Raw genomic sequence first — 15,853 nt, forward strand, 5'->3', positions numbered from 1 at the left:
CCACCGTGCTTGTATCACAGACATCTGATAGGATTACAGGACAGCATGGGGATTTTCCCAAAGCATCAGCTTCTAGAATTTCCCCTAAAATGTCCATGTCCCCCTGAAAACTCAGCCAGCTTTACAGCTTGTTCCATAGCTTCAAAAGACGCTCACCTGCAGTTGTGCACACGGAAGCTTCCTTCCTTTTGGGATTCCTATCCAGGAACTTTGAAACACTGTCAATGGATATCAGTCATGATTACTGTTACATAAATACAATGGAAGAAGAACAACTGGGGGTTTTATACCGCGATTTTCACTATCCAAAGGAGTCTCAAAGGTGCTTACAATTGCCTTCCCATCCTCTCCCCATAACAGGCACCCTGTGAGATGGTGCGGTATGAAGGGGGAAATGATGTGTGTGTGATGAAGCAGCCCCCCCCCCATCAGCTTGGCACCCATGCTCTTTGTCTCAAAACTATACTGTGAACACACAATCACTCATCGGTGTCCAGTGACCATGGCCAGCCTATCACAAATCTACATGAACATGGAGACCATCACACCAAGAATCCTAACAAAAGATCTAAGGAGGGAATGTTTTATTGTTATGGTGTGATCCCGCAGCAATACGGAAGTGTACGTTTTAAAAAAAAAATGCTCTGAGGTTGTAGTATTTCCCCATAGCAATGCAGACATGCACTTTAAAAAAAAAACAATTAATTTTGGGGCTCAGGGGAGGGATGGAAGTTTGAGTCTCTGAAACAACTGCTGTGCAGGGATTGGTAACTTGTGGTGATTGACAAGCTGAGGAGCAGGGGGGGGGAGAAGTTCGGGTTTTTCTCGCTTGCCATCTCCTTGACTGGCAAAAAGCAGTAACGCGACGGAGGGAAAACGGGGGAAGGGGTCTCCCGTCAGGAATCTTGCAAACGTGCGGCTTTCAGGAGGTGCAAGTTTTATGCCTCCGTGTGGAATCGGTCAGAGAATAACCTTTACTGGTAAAGAATATTTGCAAACATATATAAGCAGAAAAGCTTAAATAGTAGTTACAAAAGTAGCACATTGCAAGCCTTGGTGGTTAGGCTGCAGGCAGACTACATGCCGCATATCCGCCGATGGAGCTAAGTCTAAGGAAAGACAGCTGTTGCTTCCACAAAGGACACACACAGATCTGCTCTTCCTGAAGAAAGAGGAAATGGGCAGGAGCCCAACTTAAACAAAGGAATCCCCAGAGCACATGGCTCAGAATTCCTTGCAACTGCACCAATGACCACTTGAAACCACTAGTAAGCACACAGTTACAGCTGAAACAGCTTAACAACAATCCTTCAAGGCTGACTTCATCAAAGTACTTGCTAATTATAATTCCCACAGAGGGACCTCAGAGGGCTGTGAAGCCATAGAGTCCATCTTCCAAGGCAATCATTTTCTCCATGGGAACAGACTTCCATTGTCTGGAGTTCAGTTGTAATTCTGGGAGATCACCAGCTGCCACCTGGAGGCTGGCAAACCTAATTCTCACTGTTGTACGTCCTTTTGGCAGAGGTAATGAGTAAAAATACCCCCCTTCCAGATATACATCACCAAATAAACAGTCTGTCCTGCTTTGTAGTAACCAACATGTAGGAGCCATGTTCTTCCAAACTGATCTATGTCGCCTGGAGATGAGGTATGCAGGGGATCCCCAGGGCTAGGGATGCCAGTCCCCAGCAGGACCTGTAGATCCCCTGGTTTTACAGTTTGTCTCCAGACGACAGAAATCAGTTCCCCTGGAGAAAATGACTGCTTTGGAGGGTGAACTCCTTAGCATTAGACTCCAAGCCCCGCCCACTCCGAGTTTCACCCCCAAAGTCTCCAGATATTTCCCAACCCAGAGCTGGGATCCCTAGCAACAGTCACAGAGAAAGCATATCTGTGCATCAATTAACGGAACGTGGGCTATCGTTCTGACAAACTAGACGTCTGTTTTCTCGGACTAACACCTGGCCTGGCTTAGCCGCTGCAGTAGGCCTCAAAGTTTCATCCAGGCCTGGCTCCCCACCACTGGGCCTGGATTCAGGTCCTACTCTCTCCAGCTCCTGCTGCCGTAGCCGTCGGAGGGAGAGGAGGAAAAACAGCCCAGAATCTGACTCTCCACGGGGGCCAGATCCAATCTGGGCTGTCGTCCCTTTTCCACCAGCTTTCTGATCCACATATGAATGATGCCAGCCTCCAGGTGGGACCTGGGTCCCCCTTGCCCACTAGAGCAGAATGGGGGGAGTTGGGTAGCCAGATCCAACTTGCAGAACACCTGGACAGGGACCTCAAAGGGGTACAATTCTACACCTTCCAATGCATCCATTTTCTCCAGCAAAACTGATCTCTGTAGTCTGGAGCTGAGCTACTATCTCAGGCGATTCCCAGGTCACCCCTAGAGGCTGGCATCCCTACCTAGTATCCTCAGAGATGTGAGGGAGAAGTGGGTGGCCACACTTGTACTGCTGCCCGTTCACCCTTCAGTCCAGCCAACATGCCGGAGATGGTGGTAACTTCAATAACAGGTCCCTTTACTGCTTACAATGGAGAGAGGATATTTACTGATAAAGGTTCAACCTGAACACCAGAGCACAAGACCCAAGTGAAGCCTCTTTTGTGTAGGCCTGCTCCTTTAAAGCTACCCACAGTACTGATGGTGGGGGTAAGGATGCTATATAGAGTGTTTATTTAGTCTTAAGTTCTCCCCTCATAGTTCTCCTCCCTTGAAAGGGAAATGTCAGCATAGTGTAGTGGTTAGGAGTGGTATCTTTTAATCTGGGGAGCTAGGACGCTCTGCCTCCACATGCAGTCAGCTGGGTGACCTTGGGCTCATCACAGCCATGATAGTGCTGTTCTCACAGAGCAGTCCTGTCAGAGCTCTTTCAGCCTTACCTATTTCACAGGCTGATTGTTGTAGGAAGTGGAAGAGACTCATGAGGTCTGCTGGGTGGCCTTGGGAAAGTCACAGTTTCTCAGAGCTCTCACAGCCTCACTTACCCTCACAGGGTATCTATTGTAGGGAGAGGAAGGTGATTGTACGTCGCTTTGAGACACATGAGATCTGTTGGGTGGCCTTGAGCTAGTCACAATTCTCTCAGAGCGCTCTCAACCTCACCTACCTCCCAGGTGGTCTTTTGTGGGGAGAGGAAGGGAAGGTGATTGTAAGTTGCTTTGAGACTCCCTTGGGCAGTGAAAAGCAGGGTATAAAAACAACTCTTCTTCAAATAAATTTTATCCGGGTAAAAGCTTGGCTTGTAACTTGTAAGGTTGTCATCTAGGTTCGCCAACTCTGATTTGAGAAATTCCAGGAGATATAGATTTGAGCCTAGGGAGAGCAGGATTTGCAGAGGAGATGATATAATGCTATTAGAGCCATGAATAAATGTAGAAGGCTCCTTTTTGCGAATTAACTTCCTTCAGCTAAGCAGTCTTTCCTGATTGGCCAAGGCATCCTGGTTCCTGGTTGCAAGGCTTCCCTTAAAGTGACTGCGCTCCAGAAGCCCTAACTTCTCTCAGCAGAAATTAGCCTCTTGGATTTATTCCCCCTTCCTCTGCTGTCTCCCATCCTCCCCCCTGCCCATCAAGAAAATAAAAAAAGAGACTCCTGCTGTGCTTGGCCAATCACATGCAGAACACTTTCAGTTTCAATTGGGGAGATAGAGGAAGACCCGAGTTCAAATCGATCTGAATTCAGAAGGATCGACAATGGAAAAAAACAAAGTAAGTGCAGAATCAGCCCAGTGCTAACGTCTTTCTTTCTTTTTTTTCAGCAAAAGGCAGCAGATGGGAATCATGCAGGGCCGGCCGCCACACCCCAGGAACAGAAGGGGTTTGACATGATCTATTCGATTGAAGATGTGCCGCCGTGGTATCTCTGCATCCTACTGGGATTCCAGGTAACCAGCCGAACGTGCTCCGCCTGCATCTGGGCTTTTGGGGTCAGGCCAAAGCGACTCTGTGTGATCCGCCCAACTAATCTTCGTGGTTCTCGTTTCTGTAGTTACTGTGACAAGAGGCGCTCTCTGCAAGTGTTCAGGTTTCATTGCCTGATGCTTCTCCTAACATCCCTATTGTCGAAAAGGGAGAGGGGGTTCTTTTACTGGAAGACGGCCTGTGTGCGTCTTGTAGACATTGCACTGCTTAACAATAATGATATAATCAAGTTTGCTGACTGATGATAACTGACTGGGTAATCCCTTGCACTGTGGCTCCATGCTGGGCTTAGAATGGATTAACTGATTCGGACAGCACTGTAACCATGCTTGCCTTTCTCGCATTATTTACTTTCCCCTTGTTAAGGTTGCTGGGCTCCCCACCCCTTCATTCCAGCTATCGGCAGGGGACAGCGATGTGGGTGGGTAGAATTCAGGTTGGGGAATCCTCGAGATACAGAGGGTGGGACAAGGACCTTAGTAGGGTACAATGCCATAGCGTCCACCCTCCAAAGCATCCATTTTCTCCCTGGGAACAGATCTCTGTCAACTGGAGAGGAGTTATAATTCCAGGCGATCCCCAGGTCTCACCTTGAGGTTGGCATCCGTACCCCCCTGGGCTTTGATTTATTTAAAAATTTTAAATGCATTTTAAAAAACTACCCTGGTATACTGAATTTGCACAGTGCTGTTTTCTTGGTCCCTGTCATATTTGTCTTTATCGTTGTTTTATGTTTGACATATTGTTTTAATCTTCTTATGGAAACCACCTCTGTCTCTCTCTCTCTCTCTCTCTCTCTGTGTGTGTGTCTCTCTCTCTGTCTCTCTTCCCCCCCCCCGTGAAAACATTGAAAGGCATAACTATTTATGTTTTTGTAATGAATAAATAGCCCAGTAGCATCTCGTAGTACCAAATGCTGTGTTATGAACTTTCCCTGCCCAGCACTTCGTATGGGACATAGGTATTGGGGCTCTAACCATTAGTGCCCATTATGAAACATTTAAATTCTTTTGGGATAGGCCACCACCAGATCAGTTGCTTTACGCCAAACCCATGGTGGCAGATCCATGCACAAAGCTGATCAATGTACACCATGGCAAGTTGATTTCTTGTATGGTTGTACCCTCAAACCTTAGATTGGGGGGTGGAAATAATTATTTGCTCTACTGATGGTCTGTCATTGAGGCTTATTATATATTTCTCATTATGGCACATGTCTGTAACGCAGACAGGTGAGATCCTGTCTGGCTGCCAGGCAAGAGACGTTCAGAGGTGGTTTGATGATGCCTGCCTCCGAATCACGGCCCTGATGTCCCTTCCTAGTGCTTGGTCCCGTGGTTAAGAGTGGGGGCTTGTAATCTGGTGAGCTGGGTTTGATTCCCCGATCCTCCTCAAGTTGGGGCATTATAATGCCTGCACCTAATTTTACTGAGGAATAACTTCTCTGCGTTATTTGAATAATAGAATCCTAGAGTTGGGGGACCCTATAGGCCATCTCCTTAATGCAGGATCAACCTCAAGCATCCTTGAAAAGTACTTGTCCCGCTGCAGCTTGAAGACCGACGGTGAGGTGGAGTTCACCACCGCCTTAAGTGGCTGATTCCACTGCTGAATAACTCTGACTGTGAAATATTTTCCCCTTAATATCTAGACAATATCGTTCTACACGTAGTTTAAGGCCATTACTGTGGATCCTATCTTCTGCTCCCAACAGGAACTGCTCCCTGCCCTCCTCCAAGTGACAACCTTTCAGATACTTCAAGAGAGCCATCCTGTCCCCGCTCTCCCTCCTCTTTTCCAGGCGGAACATTCCCAGTCCCCTCAACCTTCCCCCAGGTCCTAGACCATTCCAGTTGTTCTCCTCTGCGCTGTCTCAGTTTGTGATTTCAGTTTAGGGCAGTGGTTCTCAACCTTCCTCATGCGGCGACCCTTTAATACAGTTCCTCATGCTGTGGTGACTCCCAACCATAAAATTATGCAAGTGTTCTTTCATAGAAATTAAACCGAAACTGACCAATGGCATGAAGATCTATTGTTCAGGATTGTATATAATTTTTTTCCCCTGGGGTTTCTCAGTTAAGTTCTGCCTCTTGTCCCACCATGCCCATCTCGCTCTTCTCCGCTGCTCCAGACAGACGAACGCTCTCTCGATCTACCCGCAAGGCTGTTGTGTGGATGGTCCCTCCCTGGCCAAGCTGCTTGCCCTGCCACGACCCCCATGAAAGGGCCGTTTGACCCCCAAAGGGGTCCCAACCCCCAGGTTGAGAACCACTAGTTTAGGGAATGCGTCTGAGAACTTGCTGTTTTGTCTCTCCAGCATTATTTGACGTGTTTCAGTGGCACCATAGCAGTTCCCTTCCTCCTGGCAGAGTCTTTGTGCGTCGGAAAGGACCAGTATGCCATCAGCCAGCTCATCGGCACCATCTTTAGCTGCGTGGGAATCACGACTCTCATCCAGACCACAGTCGGAATCAGGTAGGCCTTTGTGGTCTTCAAGGGAGCAAAGTACAATAGCCTGGTTGACTTCAAGCATTTCACACTCCACTGACTCCCGAGGACTTAAAAATGTGTAACTCTGCCTTGGATTGCATTGCAAGAGTGGGGGAAAGGAAACACAAGATGAGCGCCAGGAGGTATACTGTCCTGCAGAAGAAGATAAGGAGCTCAGACTTGGAGGGGTCTTCTCCACGGTTGAGGGACCTAGCTTTGCTGTGCTCCTGTTCCTCTCAGCACATGTGCTGTGGCAGGAGGCATAAACCCATCACTTCTCCCTGTGCCTAGAAGCAGCAGACCCTTCAAAAAACACAAGAATGGGTGGGGAATGTTGGCTCTGTAGCAGGTCATGGCCCCGTAGAAGAAGAAGAAGAAGAAGAAGAGTTGGTTTTCTATACCCAACCTTTCACTCCTCAGTGTAGTTCTAATGAGGTTTACAAGCACCATTCCCTTCCTCTCCCCACAGCAGACACCCGGTGGGGCTGAGAGAACCCTACGAGAACTGCCCTGCAAGAACAGATCTGAGAGAACCGGGACTGGCCCAAGGTCATCCAGCAGTGACCCACCTGATGTCATAATTCAGGGGCTAAAGATCACTTTTGTGGTGAATAGTAGTTAATAAAGCTCTTTCTCTTTTGGCCATCCAGACTTCCTCTGTTTCAAGCCAGCGCGTTAGCCTTCTTGGTGCCTGCCAAATCTATCCTGGCTCTTGAAAAATGGAAATGCCCTCCAGAAGGTAAGGTAGGCTCATCCTGTAAGAGGGTGGGTGATGCAACTCTGCTGTCTGCTGTCACTTACAGAGAGGAGGCAGGCTGGAGCAGGGATTTTTCTAGCAGTGGGGGTCTCCTTGCTAGGATTGCCAGCCTCCAGGTGGTGAAGAACCAGACAAGGTCCGATATAATGGCTGAATAATAAAAAGTCAAAAGTCTCAAAGTCTCCTTCTGTCCTTCTTTATTGCAAAAAATGGAAATTCCCAGCAAAAATTGAATGACAAGTTCTGGATGTATAACTCTCTGGGCCATTCTGCACCAGGATCTATGTTGCAAATTGGTTGCAGAACGAAAAAATGCCATTTTAAATAGTGGAATTTGTCGTAATGCATACCTGCCTTTGTAGTGGAATCCAGTTGCGTTTCTATTGTTTCCCACAGGTTTCCGGTCTCGGCAAAAATCGCTAGACAGGAAGCGATATTGCTGAGCTTTGTCCCGCCCCTGGCCATCAATCAAACGAGCAGCCTATGGGCGGCCTTTATCATGCTCCTGAAAAGCCCCTTTCCCTTTAAGGCAGGTTAAAAAAAAAAACACATTACAACGAATCTGCGTTGATTCATTGTGGTGTTTGAGCTGCCGTTTCATCGTTGCCACGCTCCCACAAGTGAAAAAATTTTTCAGCTAAGGGAAACATCTGGACAATTTTCGGCCAAAAATAAAGGGAAAAATAAAGGGAAAATAAACCGGCAAACAGGGCTGTGTGGTGCCTGGTGACTTAAAACAGCTCTGGGGAGGGACTGCAGCCGGGGAAGCCTCGCTGGGTAAACGAAGGCTCGCCGGTGCATTGATTTCTGCTCGCTCCGAGAAAAAAAAATGGCGATCACTTTGCCGGAAGATCAGAGGAGAGAGCCAGGGGGAGGGACTGTGCAGAAATCGCAACAATGGTAACGCACAGAACTTTCCCGCTAGTGTTGCAAATTGGTTGCAAGAGTGTAGCGCTTTCCGGAGGGTGAATCCACTTTTTGGGATTTCCCTGAAAGAGCTATAACGAAGCGCTTTTTGCGGATCGGTTTCAGGAGTGTGGCAGATTGTCAACGACGTTGTGCATAACCGCATTTTTGTAGCGATTTCAATTTGCCACACTCCTGCTACAAAGAATCTGTGCGGAATGGCCCTCATTTTCAACACCAGTATCTTCCTCAGTGGCGTTCATCATACAATTTAATCAACTGGATTAATACATGAAGTTTATTATTTCAAGAATCCCTCATCGTATCACACTGGCCCCTGGCTTGTCACCTTCATGGGTCCCCTGGTCACAGCATAGTCACCACTGCAGGACCTTTATTATCGGACCTTTCTTTGTTCTTCACTGGACGGATAGGAATTCCTTTGGGGCAACCTCCAGGTGGTGGCTGGAGATTCCCTGGGATTACAACTGATCTCCATTCCCCAGGAGAAAATTATTGCTTTGGAAGGTGGACACTGTGGCATTATACATCACTGAAGTCCTCCCTCTCCCCAAACTCCACCTTCCTCAGGTTCTACTCCCCAAATGTCCAGGTGTTTCCCTTAGCTGGCAACCCTAATTTTCGCCTAATACCCTCCGCTTCGAAGCTCACCCAATGTTTATTTTCCTTTATTTTAGGTGTCTAAGACCAAAAATGTCTTCTTAGTTTTTTAACTGAGGGGTTCCACCTTTTCAGATTATTTTTATGGAATTCTTCTAGCCCAGTGGTTCTCAGCCTTCCTAATGCCGTGACCCTTTAATACAGTTCCTCATGTTGTGGGGACCCCCAACCACAAAATTATGCAAGTGTTCTTTCACAGAAATTAAACCAAAACTGATCCATTGTTCATGATTGTATATAAATAGGGTTTTTCCCGGGTTTCTCAGTTCAGTTCTGCCTCTTGTCCTGCCAAGCTGCACCACCACCTGGAACGCCTGGCGAGAGACTGCGCTGGAGGCACTGCTGGAGTGGCTGGCGGTCAAGAGCGGGCGCATGCACAAGGAGCGGCAACAGTGGCAGCGCCCCCCCGGCCAAGCTGCTCGCCCTGCCACGACCCCTATGAAAGAGTCGTTCGACCCCCAAAGGGGTCCCGACCCCCAGGTTGAGAACCACTGTTCTAGCCCAAGCTTTCTTAGCCAGGGTTTCGTGAAACCCTGGGGTTTCTTGGCAGCCCTGGAAGGGTTTCAGGAATGAGTGGGAGTTAATTATTTTTAATATATTTTAAAAGTTGTTAAACATTTATCGGGTGATATGATCAAAATGGCCAAGGATGGGCCTGGAGGGGGTAGGAAGGGGACGGCCCCCGGGTGGGTGAACACAGCTCTGCTTCCCAATCATATTCTGCATGATTGCACCAGGTTTCTCAAAGCCTGAAGAATGTTTCAGGGGGTAAAAAAGTGGTGAAATGGTTAAAAAGTCGAGAAAAACTGCTTTAGACTTAGAACAGTTTTAAGAATATAACTTTTGTTTGCCCAGTGTTGTTTTATGCTGTTTTTACATCCCTCTGTTTTTTTTAAGATTGTTTTTTTATACTCTTGGTTCTGTTGTATTGGGGGGACGACCTGGGGAAGGAATTCAGAATGGAGGGAACCGATAATGCCATAGTGTCCGCCCTGCATAGTGGCCATCTTCTCCAGGTAAACTGATCCCTGTCACCTGGAGGGCAATTGAACTCCCAGGCGCTCCCCAGCCATCGCCCGGGGCCTGGGTAAACTCTGCTGCCTAGCTAAATAATTTAGACAGTGTATTTGCGAACAAGAATTATAAATATTGTCACAAAGTGACTGTTACAAGGACAAGTATTTACAAACCGTCAGCGTGGCTCACTCAAGCCAATAAAATGTTGTAAACAGATATAATGCTAATATAAACAGTCAAGAGGAGGGGCGGAAATCACAGAATGTTAACATGGCAACAAAAGCTTATCAGCATTATACAAATACAAGAATGTCTTTCTCATCTTCTCATAACAAGATAGCGTTCAAGGAGACTTCATGTCCAATGTGCGTTTTGCCCCACATCAGACTTCTTTGAGGAGCAGGCCCCCAAAAACAAAGCAATTTTATAAGAACTGATATGACAAAAACAAGGTTACAAAAGCAACATTACCAAAATGCTATGTTTAAATAGAAGAAGAAGGCTTGGTTCTTATATGCCGCTTTTCTCAACCCAAAGGAGTTTCAAAGTTGCTTATAGTCGCCTTCCCTTTCCTCTTCCCACAACAGACACCCTGTGAGGGAGGTGAGGCTGAGAGAGCCCTGATATCACTGCTCGGTCAGGACAGCTTTGTCAAGGTCACCCAGCTGGCTGCATGTGGGGGAGCAGGGAATCAAACCCAGCTTGCCAGATTAGAAGTCCACACTCCTAAACACTACACCAAGCTGACAACATTACAACCTGTATATGTGATTTGAATATGTCCTTTGTTTTCAGATTAGTGAGCTCAAACTGGTGCTTTGTGCAGGGTTTTTTTTACATATATATATATTACACCACCTGTACTTTTGTTTGAAGGAGTCCCCTCCCCCCCTTTACTTTTGGATATAGTATATGTAACCACACAGAAGTCTGATCATCTTTACTGGTTTGCGCTGCAACAAGGGGAATTCTGTCACACCTCTGCATTCTGATTAGACATTCAGGGAAGCAGGAGAAGGACAAAATTCTCCGCTCCATTGGGTTACAGATGACATCCTTCCAGCACGGTTTGCCTGCAGGCTGCTATTTGCAAATTGGATCCTTGCCCTTCTTGTGAAATCCAGCAACCAAGAAACAGAGGAATCATTATTCAAATTTATCGATACTTCCTCGGCTCCCTCCCTCAGACTTCAGATCACTGAAGAATTGTCCTTGCTTCCCTATCAACTTGCTTAATGCTGTTCCCCATGGTTTTTGCTCCAGTGAAAATTTGCCTGTCTTGTTTCCTTTTGTAGAGGAGGTCTATAGAAATTGGACATTGCCCCTCCAAACGTCTCACATCTGGCAGCCCAGGATGAGAGAGGTAAGTTGAACTCAAACTCTAGCTTGCCAAGGGATGATCCAAATCCAATGCAGCAATCTTTGTCAGGGAAGGGAACTCATATTTTCAAAGGGCCAAGGCAGGTGTGGTGTGTCCCCCTCCCAAGGTTGGGTCTGGGTTCCCCCAACTGGCTGACTCTTATTTCTGTCAATCTGATGTCAGCTTCTGGGAACTAATTTCTCAAACGCCTCAAGATCCCAGTTTGGATTGGGACCATAGAGTGAGGGAAGAAGGGGCTTCAGACTTCCTCTTAAGAGAACCTGGGGGTTTGTTATTCTCCCTCCCTCCCTTCCCAGAGCCATTTTAGTTTGAGACAAACACTGTGTGTACCTGTGAAGTGAAGGATGAAGAAACCCATGTCTGACTGAAGAGAGTGGGAGTCAGGTTGGGGGAACCCAGAGCCAACAAGGAAAAAAGTCATGGCTAGTTTGGCCCTTAGTATAATACCATTCTTCCCCAGCAGTGCTTTGGAAAATCCAAATACATATGACAGGGAAAGTCCTTGCAAGTAGCTGGCAAGAATTCTGTATACCTGTCGGAGATCTTCCCTGCTGAAGCGCTGTGTCCTTTTCTTTTCCCCAAGTAAAATTTCCATATGTTGTCCTACTTGAAAAACCAGCCATTTCAAGGAAGAAGAAGAAGAGTTGGTTCTTATATGCCGCTTTTCTCTACCCGAAGGAGGCTCAAAGCGGCTTACATTTGCCTTCCCTTTCCTCTCCCCACAACAGACACCCTGTGGGGTGGGTGAGGCTGAGAGAGCCCTTATATCTCTGCTCGGTCAGAACAGCTTTATCAGTGCTGTGGTGAGCCCCAAGGTCACCCAGCTGGTTGCATGTGGGGGAGCGCAGAATCGAACCCGGCATGCCAGATTAGAAGTCCTCACTCCTAACCACTACACCAAACTGGAAACGACTCAAGAATGAACTACTTCATTTATCCTCCTCTGCCATCCAAATGGTGCCTTAAACGATCTAGGAAAATGTACTCTGAAATATTTCCAAACATTATAATTCAGCTATATATATATTGTGGTCGAGGAGTCCCTGGTTGGACAGGGAACTGGCACACACCCGCAGGCAGATGGCTAGCATTGGCAGCTTTCTTTGGAGTGTAAGATTCCCTTCCTCTCATACAGCCGGCTCCTTCATAGGGGGGCTTAGAAATCAGAGCAGGTTTCTCATTAAGAATGGGCACAAACCACATTTTTGCCGTTCAGTTCATGGTTTGTGACTGAACTCCTAGCCGAACCATGCACCATGCAACCATACATTGTTTTGCAAACCGAACTGGTTCGTATCGCTACACGGCCCTGCTCACGGCCATTTCAGCCCCTGCATTCTGCTCCCTTCAAAAAGTGGCCTGCGTTCTGTTTTTCGTGAACTGCCACAAAAGGCGATCAATTGCCTTAAAATTCATGGAACTTTGTGGCGGCTCCTTAGTCCGCAAACTTTGCTCTGCCGGCTGCAAACAGACCAAAATTTGTGACAAACTTTAGTTCATGTGCTGTTTCATGCTCATCCCTGTTTCTTTCAATCACCATTGCAGGGCAAAAGGGGGGGGGAAAATCTAAACAGAATACAAGGGCCACAGAGTTCTGCAGGGCCTAGAGAACAGAGCTCTTCCATCTGGCCAGTGGTCGAGGCCAGAAGAATGTCAACATCTAATGGGCCCGCCTCTTATATTGCACCCCCACCTTGTTCTGGCTCCAACCCAATGGGAAATGTTTAGAATTCTAGAACTTCTTTTAGAACGGTTGAGCTGTGTTTTAAAGTGTATTGTCGAACACACGTTGTCCACCGTCCTGAGTCTGCTCTGACAAAAGAGCAGCCAATAAATTTAAAGAAATAAAACTAATTTTTTTTTTTGTTTTGCTAAGAGCATGTAAAGCCTGGGGTGTCTAGTCTACAGTCCCTGGCATTATAGACTTGCTACTCTCCTTAGGATAATAGAATCATAGAATAACAGAGCTGGAAGGGACCTCCTGAGTCATCTAATCCAACCCCCTGCACTATGCAGGACACTCACAACCCTATTGCTCACCTACTGTAACCTGCCACCCCCTTGAATTTTCACAGAATCAGCCTCTCCAGCAGATGGCTATCCAGCCTCTGTTTAAAAATTTCCAAAGATGGAGAACCCACCACCTCCCAAGGAAGCCTGTTCCACTGAGGAACCGCTCTAAATGTCAGGAACTTCTTCCGGATGTTTAGACGGAATTTCTTTTGAATTAATTTCATCCCATTGGTTCTGGTCCAGCCCTCCAGGGCAATGTATCCTATGTAATGATTTCCTACCCTCGCTACATCACACACAACCTTCCTGCACACAGGCCCATCAGCTCCAGAACCCCTGCGTTGGCAAGGAGGAAGAAAGCATAACAAGAATTCATTGTTGAACTGGTGATGGAATGTACCATCAGTTCTCTGCCCATTTATGGTGTCCTCCATAGGGTTTTCAAGGCAAGAGACATTCAGAGGAGGTCTCCATTCCTTGCCTTTGCAGAGCGATCCCAGATTTCCATAATGGTGTCCTGTTCAAGGACTCACCAGGACAAACCTTGCTTAGCTTCCAAGATCTGATAAGACTGGGCTAGCCCGAGGAATCCAGATCAGGACAAATTAAATGCATCCATGGAATTGCTACTGCTTTGCATACTGTTTTGCATATTACAGTAGCTGGTACTCAACAGCCCTGCCAGCAGAGGGAAGCTGGTGCAATGGGTCATCACTGCTTCCCCCGTTCTTCTGCAGCCGCCTGAGTCCCATGAAATTCTGGCCCTTGGGGGTTCAAGGGACTATTGAGGAATAGAGTATAGGATTCCCAACCTCCAGATAGGGCCCAGAGATTTCCTGGAAGTACAGTGGATCTCCAAATGACAGAGAATTGTTCCCCTGGAGAAAATGGCTGCTTTGGAGGTCTCTCCTCCAAATCCTACTAGTATGTCAGTCTTGGGTTGTGCCAGTTTGGTACCTTTCATGATTCAGGATTTTAAGGAACCAGAGGAAATCCACGCCCAATAGGCAAGAAGCCTGAAAAAAATGTATATTTCTATGTCACCGGGAAGTGGCGTAGGGATCTTGGGGACATTGGGGGGCAATGCTCTGGTTACTGGCTAAAACTCTATGGTAAGAAGCTAATTCTACCATAGAGTTTTGCCCAAAAGCCAGAGTGTGCCCTGGCATCCCCAATTGTTACTTCTGGGTGATGTAGAAATGTCACATTCCCTGCCCACTGGTCCAATGGATTTGGCAACCCTAAAACCCACTATCTCTATGCTCTGCCCCCACATTTCCAGGGAGTTCCCAACCAAGAGTTGACAACCATAACAGATAGGGAGGCAAAGTGGGAGTTAACAGTGGGAGGGGGGAATTGGTAGACATCACACTCTCTTCCTGCACCAACAGAAGTGCTTGTTGTTTCAGTGTAATGGTTGTTCCATCAGCAGAACAGCAACTCAGGCGCCAACCCAGAATCTAGTGTTTGGGGGTGAAATGTAACTTGATTAGATGTGCTTTGATTTCCGATGTTCTATGCCTGTCAATTCCATTCCATTTGTGTCCCCTCCCCCACCCCATTCTTCCATAGATCCAAGGAGCAATCATCGTTTCTAGCTTGGTGGAAGTGGTAATTGGACTGGTGGGCCTCCCTGGGGCACTGCTCAGCTACATTGGGCCCCTCACAGTCACACCCACTGTCTCCTTAATAGGCCTATCCGTGTTCCAAGCTGCAGGGGACAGAGCCGGATCGCACTGGGGCATCGCAGCACTGTAGGCCACTGTTTTTTCTGTACTGCTTCATCTCTGTATTCTAATTTCTCTACTGTAAAACTGGTGCAAGGCTTATGTGTATAGAAGCATCCCACCCTGTGGGAGGAGCTTCAGAGGAATGACTTGCTTATATAGAAACTGGCCAGTCTCCCAAATACACTTGATAGGGCTGCCAGGTCTGGACTGGAACATACCAGGTGATTTTGGAGGAGGAGCCTGTGGAAGGTGGGGGGTTGGGGATGGGGATGGGCGGGAGTTCAGCAGGGGTGTGATGCCACAGAATCAACCTTCCAGAGTAGCCATTTTCTCCAGGGGAACTGATTTCTGTTGCCTGGAGATCAGGTGTAAAAATGGACCGATCTCCTGGGTTTACGTGGAGGTTGGCAGGTCGAACCTTCACCATCTCACTCCCCCCACAGCCATGCCAACTCAAACAAAGCAGCAAATACAACCATATTGGTCTGAAGCAGCAGAAAAAAGTCTGAGTCCAGTGGCACCTTTAAGACCAACTAACTTTTATTCATGATATAAGTTTTTGTGTGCATAAAGATCATTCATTCATTCATTCATTCATTCATTCTACTAGCATGCTCCCTGGGGCAGAACAAACTGAAGTCACGTCCATAGTAATTTCTGTTTCAGTGGTTACGCCAGTAGATGTGTTTCCACATCAAAAAGATGATGTGTGATACTGACCAAAGTATGTCTAACCTGTGACTCCACTCTGGGTCACTTGTCATTTGTAATTCATCTCTGAACTTTATGGTCTTCCTTTCTTCTTATTAGACATATTTTAAATCATGATTTTGTATTTTAATACTTTCTGTAATAATGTCCAAATTTACTATTTTATTATTTTTCCAATTTTATCCTCTTGGACATTTGTGTTTTGCATCCAAGCCATATCCCCAGCGTCACCATGAA

At 47.0% G+C, this 15,853-nt stretch overlaps 1 protein-coding gene across 1 annotated transcript in view; it reads left to right on the forward strand.

Moving 5' to 3' along the window:
• The window catches only part of SLC23A1 (solute carrier family 23 member 1), a 42,049-nt gene that overhangs the window by 10,499 nt on the left and 15,697 nt on the right, over window positions 1–15,853 (forward strand). Inside the window, exons 2-6 of the mRNA XM_077312621.1 lie at window positions 3,768–3,893; window positions 6,248–6,405; window positions 7,071–7,159; window positions 11,077–11,144; window positions 14,748–14,929. Of these exons, the coding sequence (XP_077168736.1) occupies window positions 3,768–3,893; window positions 6,248–6,405; window positions 7,071–7,159; window positions 11,077–11,144; window positions 14,748–14,929 (623 nt within the window). The remainder of the gene's footprint in view (window positions 1–3,767; window positions 3,894–6,247; window positions 6,406–7,070; window positions 7,160–11,076; window positions 11,145–14,747; window positions 14,930–15,853) is intronic.

This window comes from Paroedura picta, chromosome 1, assembly GCF_049243985.1.
Source record: "Paroedura picta isolate Pp20150507F chromosome 1, Ppicta_v3.0, whole genome shotgun sequence".
NCBI lineage: Eukaryota > Metazoa > Chordata > Lepidosauria > Squamata > Gekkonidae > Paroedura > Paroedura picta.